The sequence below is a fragment of the Oryzias latipes genome, chromosome 22 (assembly GCF_053564925.1).
Source record: "Oryzias latipes strain Hd-rR chromosome 22, Olatipes_Hd-rR_3.1".
Classification (NCBI taxonomy): domain Eukaryota; kingdom Metazoa; phylum Chordata; class Actinopteri; order Beloniformes; family Adrianichthyidae; genus Oryzias; species Oryzias latipes.
In genome coordinates this window covers 17014105-17027105 of record NC_136258.1, presented here as the reverse complement: position 1 = coordinate 17027105, position 13001 = coordinate 17014105, and the positions used below count along the sequence as shown (strand labels likewise).

The window sequence follows — 13001 nt, the reverse complement described above, 5'->3', positions numbered from 1 at the left end:
ATATTACTCCAATTCAATTAATCTTTTTTCTATCTTAATATATTATAATTCTTGAACTGTCATATGTCTAAGTTTGAGCCGGCAGATATACTCATTTTTATAACAATGAAAAGAAAGATACTATATGCTCAGCAGGCATACATTCACAAACCTACTTTCCAACATTGTGTTCATATAACACACCAGTAGGGTTGCTATATAAACTTATCATCCTCTCCCTCCCTCTCTTTCATGGTGCAGAGATTTAAGCATAGTAGGACAAAATAACTCGGCAAAACAGCTAAACAACTAAACACATTAGGTGACATACCCACACTTAAACCCAAATCCGTCCAGACAGGCAAAGGGAATGGTACCCCACAATCCATTGCGGTGCCGCTCTAAAAGCAGCACCAAAGTTACACCAACTTAATTGAATTAATTTTAATGAAAGTAAAATAACTGTCTGACAATGTGTTATTGTTAAGCTGACTTAACTAAAAAAATGATTTATCTTAACTGAAGCAAATAATTAAGTTAGATCAAAGTAAAAAAAACAGATCTTTCCAACATCAACATGTGGTCTTATCACCCTGTCACGGTGGAAAAAGTATCATCTGGGCTTCTTCATCCACTAAATCATCTTCAAATGGACATGTCATGTTGCTTCACCTCACTGAAAACAAACTAACCTTCAACTAAACCTGCTCCAGACCAGGTTATGTTCAGAGCATGAGTTGCTATGGCAACTTGACATACCCTGAAACACACCTCCATTTCTGGAACCGAAAGCTAAGGTTATCAACTTCTTTAGCCTCAAACTTACCGTGGGAGCTAGCATAACCTGCTTTCTGGAATACCCCCCAGCTCTGCTCCAAGTTCCACCAGGATAAATATTTTTGAAACCCTGACTCTTGAGGAAGACACACGTGTGCTGTTTGTTTGGGATCTTTTTTACACAAATGAATTTAACTCAGTGCAACAAGCAATAAAGAAATAAGTTAAGTATCTCAGAAATATCTGATATTGCTAACTTTCATAGACATTTTTAGTATTTTCTTTTGAATAGGAACTCCAGAAATTCAGGTTAGTTCAGCTCATGTGGCATTTAGTCACAGATGTTGGTGGACTGACCAGTTTAGGAGGATCTCAGCTGTTAGGGCTTTGTGTTTTTAACTGAAATGAAAGGCGCTATATAAATAAATAAAGTTTGAGTTTGAGTTTAATTTTGCATTGTCTAGCAACGAATGGTTTTATTTCACTTTTCCTATGTTTAGTTGCCTTTACTCTAAGTCAAAAAATGTAAACAATAGTTTTAGTTTTACTTATTGTGAGGACAATGGCAAAAGTGTCTGTCCTTAAAGCCAACAGATTACAGCCCCCCCACCGACATGCTGCTATCATGTTAAATGTAGCTTGCAGCTCCAGAAACCAGAAGGAAGAATTAAGCCAAACGGTTCGAGCAGGACGTTGCTCTTGGGGCTGTCGCCCATGCCAGGCGGTCGCACGTGCTCGGGCTCCCGAAATGCTACTTGTAGCTTTAATTTGTATTAATCTTCTTTTTTTGTGGCAAATTTGCAAAGATTTTTGGTATATCTTCGTCGAGAATATACAGCAGAGAAAAATCAGGAACAAAAGTTTAAAAAAAAAGTCCAAGGGCTCAGAAGAAGAGCTAATAATTATTGTGTGCAACAGCTGAAACAATCAACTTAAACCAGGTGTTCCCAATTTGATGGGCAAACTTTCAGCAGAAACTCCACTCAAAGAACAAAAACAGATAATAAGTAATTGTACTTTTGTATTTGGCCTAAAATGTTTATTTAAGTTTGTTTGAATTCATTAAAAAATGAGACTTAAATATTTCTAAAAGATAATTTTGCAAATAATTTTTTTTTAGTATATGATAACAGAACCTTATTCTGTCTTGAATTGATCTTGCAATGAAAGAACTGGATGAAAATGGGAAATTCTAATGCAGTGTCATTGAGATTTTGTCACTTCTTTTTGCAGCAACTGGGTGGAGCAAAATTCAGCTTAACTCTGCTCAACTCTGTAAGGAGATTTCTCAGTTGCTGGCTCTTTTGAGAGTCTGAGGTAATCCAAACTCAGTTTTTGTATTTTATTTTTCAGAAAGATTCTTTTAAATTCTTGTAAAGATGAAGACCCAAAAGGATTTGAATGAAAATGGTGTATACTCTGAAGCCAAAGAACCAGACAGAACCCAGCAGAGTAACGGCGTTCCTACGCGTCTGGAAAGCCGGCGCTGGCTGATTTTGTTCCTGTTCACCTTCTACTCTCTTAGCAACGCTTACCAGTGGATCCAGTACGGAATCATCAACAACATCTTCATGAAGTTTTATGGAGTCGATGGCTTCTCTGTAGACTGGCTGTCCATGGTGTACATGCTCGTCTACATCCCCTTCATATTCCCGGTCACCTGGCTGCTGGATGTGAAGGGACTGCGCGTCACGGCGCTGGTGGCAAATGCGCTCAATTGCGCAGGGACGTGGATTAAAGTGGCCAGTGCCAGAAGTGACATGTTTTGGGTGACCATGCTTGGACAGCTGTTTTCTTCAGTCGCCCAAGTCTTCATTCTGGGGTTACCTGCCAGGATTGCCGGCGTCTGGTTTGGCGCAGATGAAGTTTCCACCGCCTGCTCCATTGGAGTTTTTGGCAATCAGGTAAGTGGAATTACAAGTAATCACATTAGTCATGGTTTAAATCTATATATTAGAAGAACATGGAATGATTATTTTACGCATTTTTGCTTATTAAATTGAGTTTGGCCTGATTTTTGAGAAATTGGCATTTGTGGGGGAAAAAGTTATATCCTCCCTGCCTCTTGCTTTCGAAGGGAAGTAGAAAACGCAAGCTCGCATTTCGTGGTTGTTTCTTCCTTATGCTAAAAGCAGCTTGTAAACTGAGACTGCATGAAGATCAGTGGACATGATCCCAAAGCAAACACCATGATCACCTGTTATCAGGGCCGGACCTGGCTAGTTTGAAGCCCTGGGCAAAACACTGGAAAGCACCCTCACCCCCCTTTCCAGCCCCGCCCCTGCCTGCATACCAACAACACAAAATATAGTTCATTTATTTTACTTTATTAATCACATTATTAAAATATATGTGTAAAGTTGGATTCACAATTAATAGTATGTACGTTTTTCATGAGCGGATTACAGCCCTAACGCGAATTATAAATGACTTAATTTTGGTCATTTCCATTGGCTTCATGAATGAATATCAATGGAAACTAATATGTTCTTTTTTTGTGCCACATAAGTGTTACATAAAACTGAAGGAAAAAGAAAAGACAATTGTGTACATTGCATCTGATGCATTGCCTGTACATGAGAATGGCAGAAGATCTTAGGTGAAATCCACCAATAAGCTAATTAACAAGACTTTTCTAACTAGGTGCAAACCTTCAAAAGTTACATGGTAATTTTCGCTCAATCTTACTCCTTAAGCAGTAAATTTGGTTGTATTTGACACGTAGCTATTATTAATTTTAGACGGCCTGTATTCCGTTATCCTTTGAGTGTTCCTCTTCCTTTCTTTCTAAACTGGGCACCAGATGTTTCCTTTGATCTTTGGTTCATTTTCTGTCAAACACCCAGAGTCAAGATGAGTGAGATGATGAAAACAAATTCACTTTGATGCCACGGATACCTATTTTACAGGTGTAGGACAACCATTGGTCCAAGTTGCTCTGAGGCATCGTATCAATGGCAACGACTGCCGCCATTGCCATAAATACGATGACTCAGAACGATTTGGACCAATCACTGTTGACTGGTTTCAACATGGCGATGCCCATATCTGGAAGCAATGGTGAGGGATTTTGCCTCATTTCACGAGAACTGGAGTTAAGGCATTTTCCAAGTGATGTTACACCTCGAATCATCCAATGGTCTTTACAGTTTATGGTTGGTCGTATTCCCCTCCCCCTGCGTGATTTACACAGACAACGCAAAATACTGTCACTCTAGCAGGAAGTTGACTTGATAGTAGGGGTGCCCTAGTGCAAATTGCATTAACATTACGCAGACATTGGCGGTTTTGGTCAAGGAAAGCTGTGGGAAGTAAAAGAACAAAAAAAAATATATGTATTTTTTTTTTGGGTGGGGTGCTGTTGCATCCCCTACGAAAATGCGCCCTGGCGACCGCTAGGACCTGTTGTAGGCTTTTTGGGGGAATAGGGATTGCCCTAAGATATTAAGCATAAGCATATTATGCATAAGGATTTCTGCATAATTCAGTACCAGCTTACCTTGAAAAGCCCTAAAGGGGTTTATCTTGATTGTGAAAATGTTCCAAGACTGAAAAGTACAACATTTCAACATATTCCCATTATTCATATTAAATCATTTGAACTTTTTTTAAAACTACTTTGCGCACAATCTCATTTATGTTAATCATCTTAACTGAAATAAAAATCCAATTCATTTATCAACCTGTAAGAACTGTGCAGTTTTAGAACCAGTCAGGTGATCAACTAACTTTTTACCCCAAAGGTAAACACGTCAAAACAAGTGGTGAAAGAAAATTCTTTAAAGCAGTCTTCAAAGTTTGTTCAATCCCTGGAGGGAAGTTGAATCTTGTTTGGCAGATGCGTAAACATGTCCTACTATCAACAGAGTAGGTGTCAAACAGGGTGGCTTGGTTTCTAATGGTTTGTAACCCTTGTGCTATCTTAGATGACCCCACCCTTACATTGACGTGTTCTCCCTACCATGACAAAGGTGGATAAAGGTGGAAAGATTTCATGTAATCCATGGACACCAGTGAAGATCACAAATCATTGAAGAAAAAAGGCTTAGCGCACTGTCTAGTGGGTCTAGATGACCCAACTGCCGAAGTTAAAGTGCCTAGGATAGCATAAGGGTGACAAAGGTGATCAGTTATAGGGAATCAATATGGAAGAGAGAGAAATAACGCGTTGCTATGATTATATGTAAGAACAATCTGTAGCAGCATTGCAGCAACCCAGAACAAGTCTCTTCATAACGTTGTACCGAAGACAGAAAATGTTTGTCTGCTCATACATTTATTTTTGCATAATTGTTCCAGACAAACCCTTTGTGTTGTTTTTTCTGGAAGCAGATGGTGTTTATTTATTTATTTTTTGTTTTTTTGCTTTTTGTCTCCTAAATGTCTTGTGACTTTGAGCTGTACTTTATAGCATTTCTTCATTTATTTTTGGCCTTTTTTTTTTTTTTTTTTTTTTTTAAAGATCCAAAACTTTTTTCTTCTTCCCCTGTTTGACCGTATGTCTTTGTTCTTGCACTGCTGACTGTCAAAGACCATAGTTACGATCCCCACTTTTTATTTTCTCTTCTATGTGCTTCAAAAGTTTAAACAACTAGCCTCTAAAATGGGACAATTTTTTTCTTTTTCAAATGTTTAAAGTGACATAAGTTACTGCATACAAAAGACTCACATGACAAACAAATTCTTACTTGAGCACCTTTTTGTTGCCCTATTAGTGCAAGACAGGTCACGTGTGTTTATTCTTTCTATGGATTTTTGGGATGTGGAAGGTGACACGTTACTGTGATGCGCTCTGACTGCTGTTACATAACCAACCAACCTAACCATAACCTGCCAGTCTCGGCTCTCTTAGAAAGTAAATTGCTTTAAAAAAATGGTCTAATGTAACATGACCGGTCACTTCAAGAACCAGGAATGGTCATAAGCATACTTTATGCAGAATTGCATCCTGTTTAAGGCCTAAAGAAAGCAATTCTTTCCTCTGGGCTGAAAGTTGTACAATAAGATATGAAAAATTGGCTTTATGTAGACAACATTTTTCTGATATTTTGGCTGATACATGATTTGAAGATATACATTTTAATATTTGCACACAGTTGCATACAATATGTCCTTTGATTTATTGCACTTAAAAAATCTGTTATTAGTAAACATAAGCATCAACTTTTTTACCCATTTGATTCCAGTTGGATTTTTTTTTTTTTTTTTTTTGGTTTTTTTAAAGTCCCATTAGCCAACATCATCTCTTCCCCCCTAATGTAGCATAAATTGAGGACAAATGGAAGAACTTAAGCAGAGTTAACATAATTTATAAGAAGGAACTCTCACAAATAGACATCCTGGACATACTCAAAGCAATGGCTGCTCTTCATAAAGAATAGGGGGCTCATTTTGATGACTATGAACGAACGGCAGCCTCAGCTTTGATCACACACTGATGTAAATGACACTCCTTCCCACTGATGGAAGGCCAATAGGTGGAGATGGGTGCTGCTGTTCTTCTTCAGCATCTGCTCTATGCTGCTTTTATGTGGCTGCAGGATGGCATCATCAGCAACATCTTTGTGTTCTACTGCACCCCGACAATCAACAGGCTATCATCTATTTTCTCACCTATACCCCTCTTATTCATATGGGTGCTTTATAACCAAGGTGGTGTTGTGGTTGAAGTTGCCTTCAAGTGCCCTGATGATCAAGGTTGTTTCTGATGATCCCAATGTTTGCCAAGATAATTTCTGGAGAGTTGGTTTGCTTGGCAGCTACAGTTAGTATTCCGAGCATCCCATACTGACCAGGATCCCTGTAAAAGTCACTGCCACCTATCTTACTTTTGTGAATGTTGCACAATGTATTCTCTCTCATCCTAAGATGCACAATTGTTCTTATGATCTCTTACGGACATATTTTTAAATTGCCTATTTCAAATTTAATGGTTTCCCCCCCCCCAAAAAATAGCATTACTCACTTTTTTGTTTAGGTTATGGAGATGCAAATAATCAATTTGGAAATGTTTTAGCCTTAAGGAATATAAGGATTTGAGCATATCTTTTCAAATCAAACATTCTGAAATCTAACTCTTTTCTACTCATTCCAATTTAATCTATTAATCTGACATGCTCCCTGAATCCCCTTCTGTTTTTGTATTTACCTGTGTGTGCATATATTGTATGGTGCGCCTCCAATGCTGGACATTTCATTCACAGATGGGTATTGCCATTGGGTTCCTGCTCCCCCCCATCCTTGTCCCAAATGTGAACGATATGAACGAGCTAACGCATAACATTAGGGTTATGTTCTACATCAGTGCAGGTGTGGCCACCTTCATCTTTATCCTTGTTGCTATTGGTAAGTCTTCGGCATGGGGTGAATGTGGTAAACTGTCTTCTGGAGCATTTGCGGTGTCTCTGATGGTTTGGGTCATAAGCTGTTACCTCACTTCCTTTTTTCTAATTGCCAAGTCAGTTTTAATTACAACTATTTTTTCCCCCGACCGGTTCCCAGCCAGCACTAACTCCTGCAAAGCCACCTCTACCTGAGATGTGTTTTCCTTTCAAGTCATTGTTGCTCGCTGGATGAGCCGCTGCAGTAATTGCTGTAATTGTAATCTCTTTATGTCAGATGAGATGTGATTTGGCACATTGTGAAATACAAACACGAATGCAGGAATGTAGAAGCCGATCTGTTCTCTCACCTTCACCCATCAAAATAAGGTGATTACATCAAGAAAACATCCCACAAGTAAAGCTTTATTTTTATTGTAAGCAAAACAATTTAGTGATTTTTTTTTTTTCCCCCCTTCTTTTTCTTAATGACTTTTTAAGTGTAGCATTAGTTCGTTACAAACTCAACTCTTGTGTTTTGTGAGTCGATTTAACCTCTAGTTTTGGCAATTCTTAAAATCTTCTTAACCTGAGTTATATTTTAACCATTAGCAAATGATGTCAATCTCTTTCACTTTAAGTGCTCAGCGGTTTTTTTAAAAAGTTGCAAATGATTGCCTTCAATACCCTGTATTTTCACATCATTTCACTGCTCTAATTATTGGTCATTGGTAGTGTCAGGAAACAGGGGAGCATTTGGTCAGCAATGCAGAGGCAGTTTGGCATCTCAGCATTGTGGTTTCTCCCAACACACTTACTGACTAGCTGTGTTGTATTTATAACAAATCAGTATTAATAACTAATCCGTAACCTGGAGGATCTATTGGCTTTCCAAGGTTCTTTTACCCAATGGTCCAAAAAGTTGAATTCTGATTTACTTTGTGTGTGCCAGGATGTTTCTGTGCAAACACTAGGACACATCTAAAATGTTTTACACCTGCTGACTATCTCCTGAATGACAGTTCAGGTATTTTTTGTCTTTGTAATTCTAAGCATCTTATAGGTTAACATGCAAGTTTTAATGTTTTTGTTCTGCAGTGTTTGAAGAGAGACCAGAGAACCCTCCATCCCTTTCCCAGGCTCAGGCCAGGTCCATCTGTGCAGACAAATACTCTTACACAGCATCCATCTGCAGGTTGTTGGTCAACAAGCCCTTTATGCTACTTGTGATCAGCTATGGTGAGTTCCTGATGCTTCTACTGTTCATGAAACAGAGGGGAAAAAACACTTTACTGCTACTAAATGATTACTATGAAAAAAAAAGAGTACTAAGTGAATGATCTGTATTATCTGTGTTATACATGTCTCCAAGAATCTGTAATGAAAGTCTATGCGAGTCCTTGTCTCAAAGTAGTGTTTCATTTAAATATTTGCCAAAAATCGTGTGTGCTAAATTCCATTTTTGCCTGTCACCATGCGTTCAGAGCATTCATTCTCTGGATCCCCCAGCTATGGAAGTCTCTTCCTTCTGACATCTGGAACACTGACTCACTTTCAAGCTTTTAAAAACTCATCTCTCCACAAAAGTCTCAGTCTTAATTAATTTCTTTTCAAACAAATTTTAATGATATTGCAATCGTTTTAACTATTTTTGCTTCTACTCTTTTCTGTTGTAAGACAACCTATTAGTCATTTTTAAACTCTACATAAATTGACCTTTTTTTTTCGCAGCCTGATGCCATTAGAACTTTCATGACTTTGACTTTTGCTTGTTACATTTGTAAATATTTAATTATGAAATAAATACTTATGCAAAATAAACCAAATATAGTTTAAATTGGTTTCTTGATGTTACAGAATGCTGCTGTTAAATCTGGCAAATGCAAAAGAAATGCTATTGTGGTCTTAAATTTGCATCTGTTGTGTGCAGGGCTGAATGTGGGCTGCTTCTATGCTGTTTCCACTCTGTTAAACCGGATGATCATTGAACATTATCCTGTAAGTCCCCGTTTGTCTGATTTGCTTCTGCAAAAGACCAACACCTCTGAACTGTTAAAGATGGCTGCAAGTATTGCCGTCATGTTTTTAAATTTGAGATGTTAACTTTTTGTTTTTTCAGGGTGAGGAGGTGAATGCTGGGAGAATCGGTCTCACCATTGTCACTGCTGGCATGGGTGGGTCCCTCATCTGTGGCATTTGGTTGGACAAGACCAAAACCTACAAGTAAGATCTTCTTATGCAGAAGTTTAAAATACAAAAAGTACAAGAGAAACCAAAAACAAAACACTGAAATAATCTAGGGGCAATGCCCGTTTTCCAATAATCATTAACATCAGTTGGATTAAAAAATAAATAAATGAATAAAAAAAGAACAATCATTGATGTCCATTTAACAATGCTGCTAGAGTGGAATCAAAAACCTCAGGAACCGCAAAATAAATCTTTGGTTAAGAAGCTCACTTCACCTTTTATTTTCAAGTTTAACTGCAGTATTCTAACTTTTAAAAGGGATGTTTTTCCATTTAAAGAAAGGTACCCCAGAATTTTGACCATTAATTTTGTGGCTGGGAAGATTTGTTTTGATTGTATTTATTTATTTTTGAAGTGAATAAAATGTTGATGCACAAATTTCCATAATTCTTAAAGGCCCCTTTCCTTCCTGCTTGTGTGAGAGTTATTTGTACCCTGCTTTCTGACGGTGAGTCAAAACTGATGACGGGTGAAAATCCTCAGATTCCTTACATGCCAACAGGAGCCTTTCTGTCAAAGCAATTTTGATTCAGATTTTGTGGACTTTTGCCTTCCCATTATGCTCTGTTAAAAGAATCAAAGGTCTTTGCCATGCTAACAAAAATATTTTGCAGGATATTTAGCGCGTGACTGTGCAGGAGTGTGACAGAGTAGGTTTATTTTTTTTACCAAAAAGTTTTGTCAATAGGTCAATAAGGAAACAAAGTTCATATTACTTATATTTTTGAAATTAAGTTTTTTTTTTTTCTGGGAATCTGTAGTGATCGGATCAGGAGGAATTTATATAATCTATGTGGAAGATGTATCAACAGTTTGTTTATTTTTTATGTTCAATGATATTTAAAATGAAATGATGAAAAGAAAATCTTACAGCACGGCTTTAAAAAATTGTATTAAAGATGGCTTTCCAGATGTCTTTTATTTTGTTTTTGTAGCAAGAATCATTAAATAAGTAAGATAATTCCAATATGATTTTGTTTTTATTAATAAAAAAATAAAAATTAAGGAAAAAGTGAATAGTAACATCCCCTTGTTTCCGCAGACTAACCACCCTGGTTGTGTACATCCTTTCTCTGGTTGGAATGCTAGTCTACGCCTTTACCCTCAATCTGGGTCACCTTTGGGTGGTGTTTGTCACTGCTGGAGTCTTGGGGTATGTGGATTAATTATAAATGAGTTGTAACCATTGCGGAGTAGTTCGCATTCTTGGGAGCGTTTGATTTTTAACAGCAAACTATAAACTTTGAGTAAAAATTAACTTCGACGTATGTTGTTGTCAAACGGCATCCGTTAAATTCCACAAATATATTTTTCTTTCAATCTTGGCCTTTTTTTTTTGGCAAATGCAACCCAAATCTTTCTCTTAATTTTGAATATTTAAGACTTTTAAACTTTTCAGACAGGGAAAATGTTTTTTTTTCATAATAATTAGATCCTGCAGTTTGGAGCTGTTAACTAAAGTTTAATTGGTTCAAGTTTGGCACTTTTTTCCCCTTGTTACTTTTTAGAGTAACCTGATTTATGGCAGGAACAAGTTTCCATAATTTCTTTTCACTTTTTCTTTTTCAATTTCAATTGTGATCCCCCCGCCCCCCCCAAATATTCATCATGTGGATGCATTCACTGAATTTTATATATAACTGTATCAAAGCTGATCAAATCATGGCATTTAATGCAATCGCTTTGGCAGATTGCAACCATTCAGGTCCTTGTGCATTTGCAGCTTCTTCATGACAGGATATCTGCCTCTTGGTTTTGAGTTTGCTGTTGAGCTCACTTATCCAGAATCTGAAGGAACATCATCTGGACTGCTGAATTGCTCAGCTCAGGTCAGCTGTGTTTTCTTAGTCCAACTTACAGATGATGCATTGTGTTTGGAGGTGCTCATTTGTTTGTGAACATCGTTCTGCAGATCTTCGGAATCATTTTTACCATCGGTCAAGGGAAGATCATGGATAGATGGGGAACTTTTGCTGGAAACATCTTCCTATGCATCTTTCTTCTAATAGGAACAGTCATGACAGGTAATAAGTCTATTGTTTTTTTTTAAATAGGACAAAGATACTGCACGTATTTTAATAAGTCAGACATGATCGATAAATATTGGAAATCCCAAAAAACATTCTCCATTGATACTGGAATTGAAATGGGCAAGAAATTCTTTCTATGGTCAAATATTGCCCCCTAATGGCCAATTGTTGTATTTTATTTACTTTAAGTTTTATGCAAAACAAGTGTACATGCAATTTCTGCAGTAAACGCTTTCGGTTTTAAGGAATACAAAATGAACTATTTTTTAATATTTAGAGCAAACATATTAGTAATATTGTTGAGCATTTTAAAGTAAATTGGAGAATCCACGAAATTGTAGATTTGGTTGTTTGGATTGTGTTTGGTATTTGCAGGTAAATTTAATTGGATTTTTGCAGGATTTATTAAGTCAGAGCTCCGTCGGCAGAAGGCCAACGAGCAGGTGGAGAGCGTGAGTACATTTGGTGCAGATGTTTAGGATGTTGGATCTTTGAGAGGATGAAGCAACTTTTGATTGTTTACACAAAAAATCCAACTTGTAACACACCAGAAACACAGTTTTCACTGTTTGAGACCTTGGTCTTTGCATGTTTGCAATGCTTCTCTTTTCTTATGGGATTGACAGCTGTAAAGAAAATGTTCCTTAATTTCTAAATGCAATCATTATGAAATATTTTATGTATGAATTGACCAACAGTTACTAACAATTCAATTCATTTAAGAATTCCTCACTAATTCTGCAGGATAAACTACAAATCTTAAAGACTCATTCCCTAACTTAATTTGAGGCATGTATGTATGTAAGCAGGAACGATTCTGCATTTCATTTTGAATTCTAATTATCTGCTTTTGCTTCTTACAGAAAATGACTGCAGATGACGTTGTTGCTCCATATAACATCCCAGAGTACGAAAACGCTGTAAAATAATGTGGTACTGAAAACAATGTTTACTTAATAATCTAATATTATTGAAATGTGTATAAATGTTCAAAAGAATGCTGACATGGAGACTGTTACCACCCTGAACTGCATGCGAGCAGTCTACATATACATTTGACATGTGGTTGGAACACCAAGCTGCTAAAGTTCCTTACAATTATCCAAAGTGTGACTTTTACAATGAACCTAGTTTTCTTTGAATATTAAGGGTTTTTAGAATATCTACGGTCAATGAAGACAACTGTGATGTTTTTCCTTTTATGGTAGTGAGGCCATCTTACCATTGAAGATCATCTGGAAGAAAATCTTCTGAATCCTGTTTATACATATGATTGATGCTGTGCATCTTTCTTTATAAATCATTAGTGAGGAATTTGCCAAATTTATGGGTGAATTCGACACGTCTACACAGGGGTTGAATTTCTAAAAATATAAAGTAACGTTCAAAGAATTCCTAATATTTTCACACAACCTATTTTGTATTTTAAGGTGGAAGAATAAAATGCTTTTGGTGTGTAAAATATGCTTTTGTGATCAGCATTTTACTATGTGACTGACGTACTGTAGTACAGCTGTGTAATTGCAACAATTTAATTTTGTGTGTGAGCTCTTAGTACTTTTATTGTGATGGGAACTGAAATACTTCCATTTTCTGTGTTGTAAATGTTTAGGGTGTTGGTAAAGGAAACGTTTAGACTGCAGTC

The 13001-nt window shown here is 37.0% G+C and overlaps 1 protein-coding gene across 4 annotated transcripts; it reads left to right on the top strand.

Annotated features, from left to right (window-relative positions):
* The first annotated feature begins 1652 nt into the window (after nucleotides 1-1652).
* On the top strand, nucleotides 1653-12998 carry flvcr2a (FLVCR choline and putative heme transporter 2a). 4 transcript variants are annotated; one of them, XM_004082328.5, is made up of 12 exons: nucleotides 1653-1763; nucleotides 1990-2031; nucleotides 2110-2660; nucleotides 6960-7101; nucleotides 8175-8315; nucleotides 9007-9074; nucleotides 9196-9299; nucleotides 10369-10479; nucleotides 11050-11155; nucleotides 11239-11350; nucleotides 11756-11808; nucleotides 12220-12998. In XM_004082328.5, exons 3-12 carry the CDS (start codon nucleotides 2136-2138, stop codon nucleotides 12283-12285), a joined length of 1428 nt encoding a protein of 475 aa, XP_004082376.1. In that variant the 5' UTR covers nucleotides 1653-1763; nucleotides 1990-2031; nucleotides 2110-2135; the 3' UTR covers nucleotides 12286-12998. The 4 variants fall into 4 exon arrangements, with proteins under 4 accessions (XP_004082376.1, XP_078797107.1, XP_078797108.1 ...); XM_078940982.1 differs by having other exon boundaries at nucleotides 1694-1763; nucleotides 1990-2073; nucleotides 2282-2660; XM_078940981.1 differs by lacking the exon at nucleotides 11756-11808 and having other exon boundaries at nucleotides 1654-1763.
* Nucleotides 12999-13001: the final 3 nt, after the last annotated feature.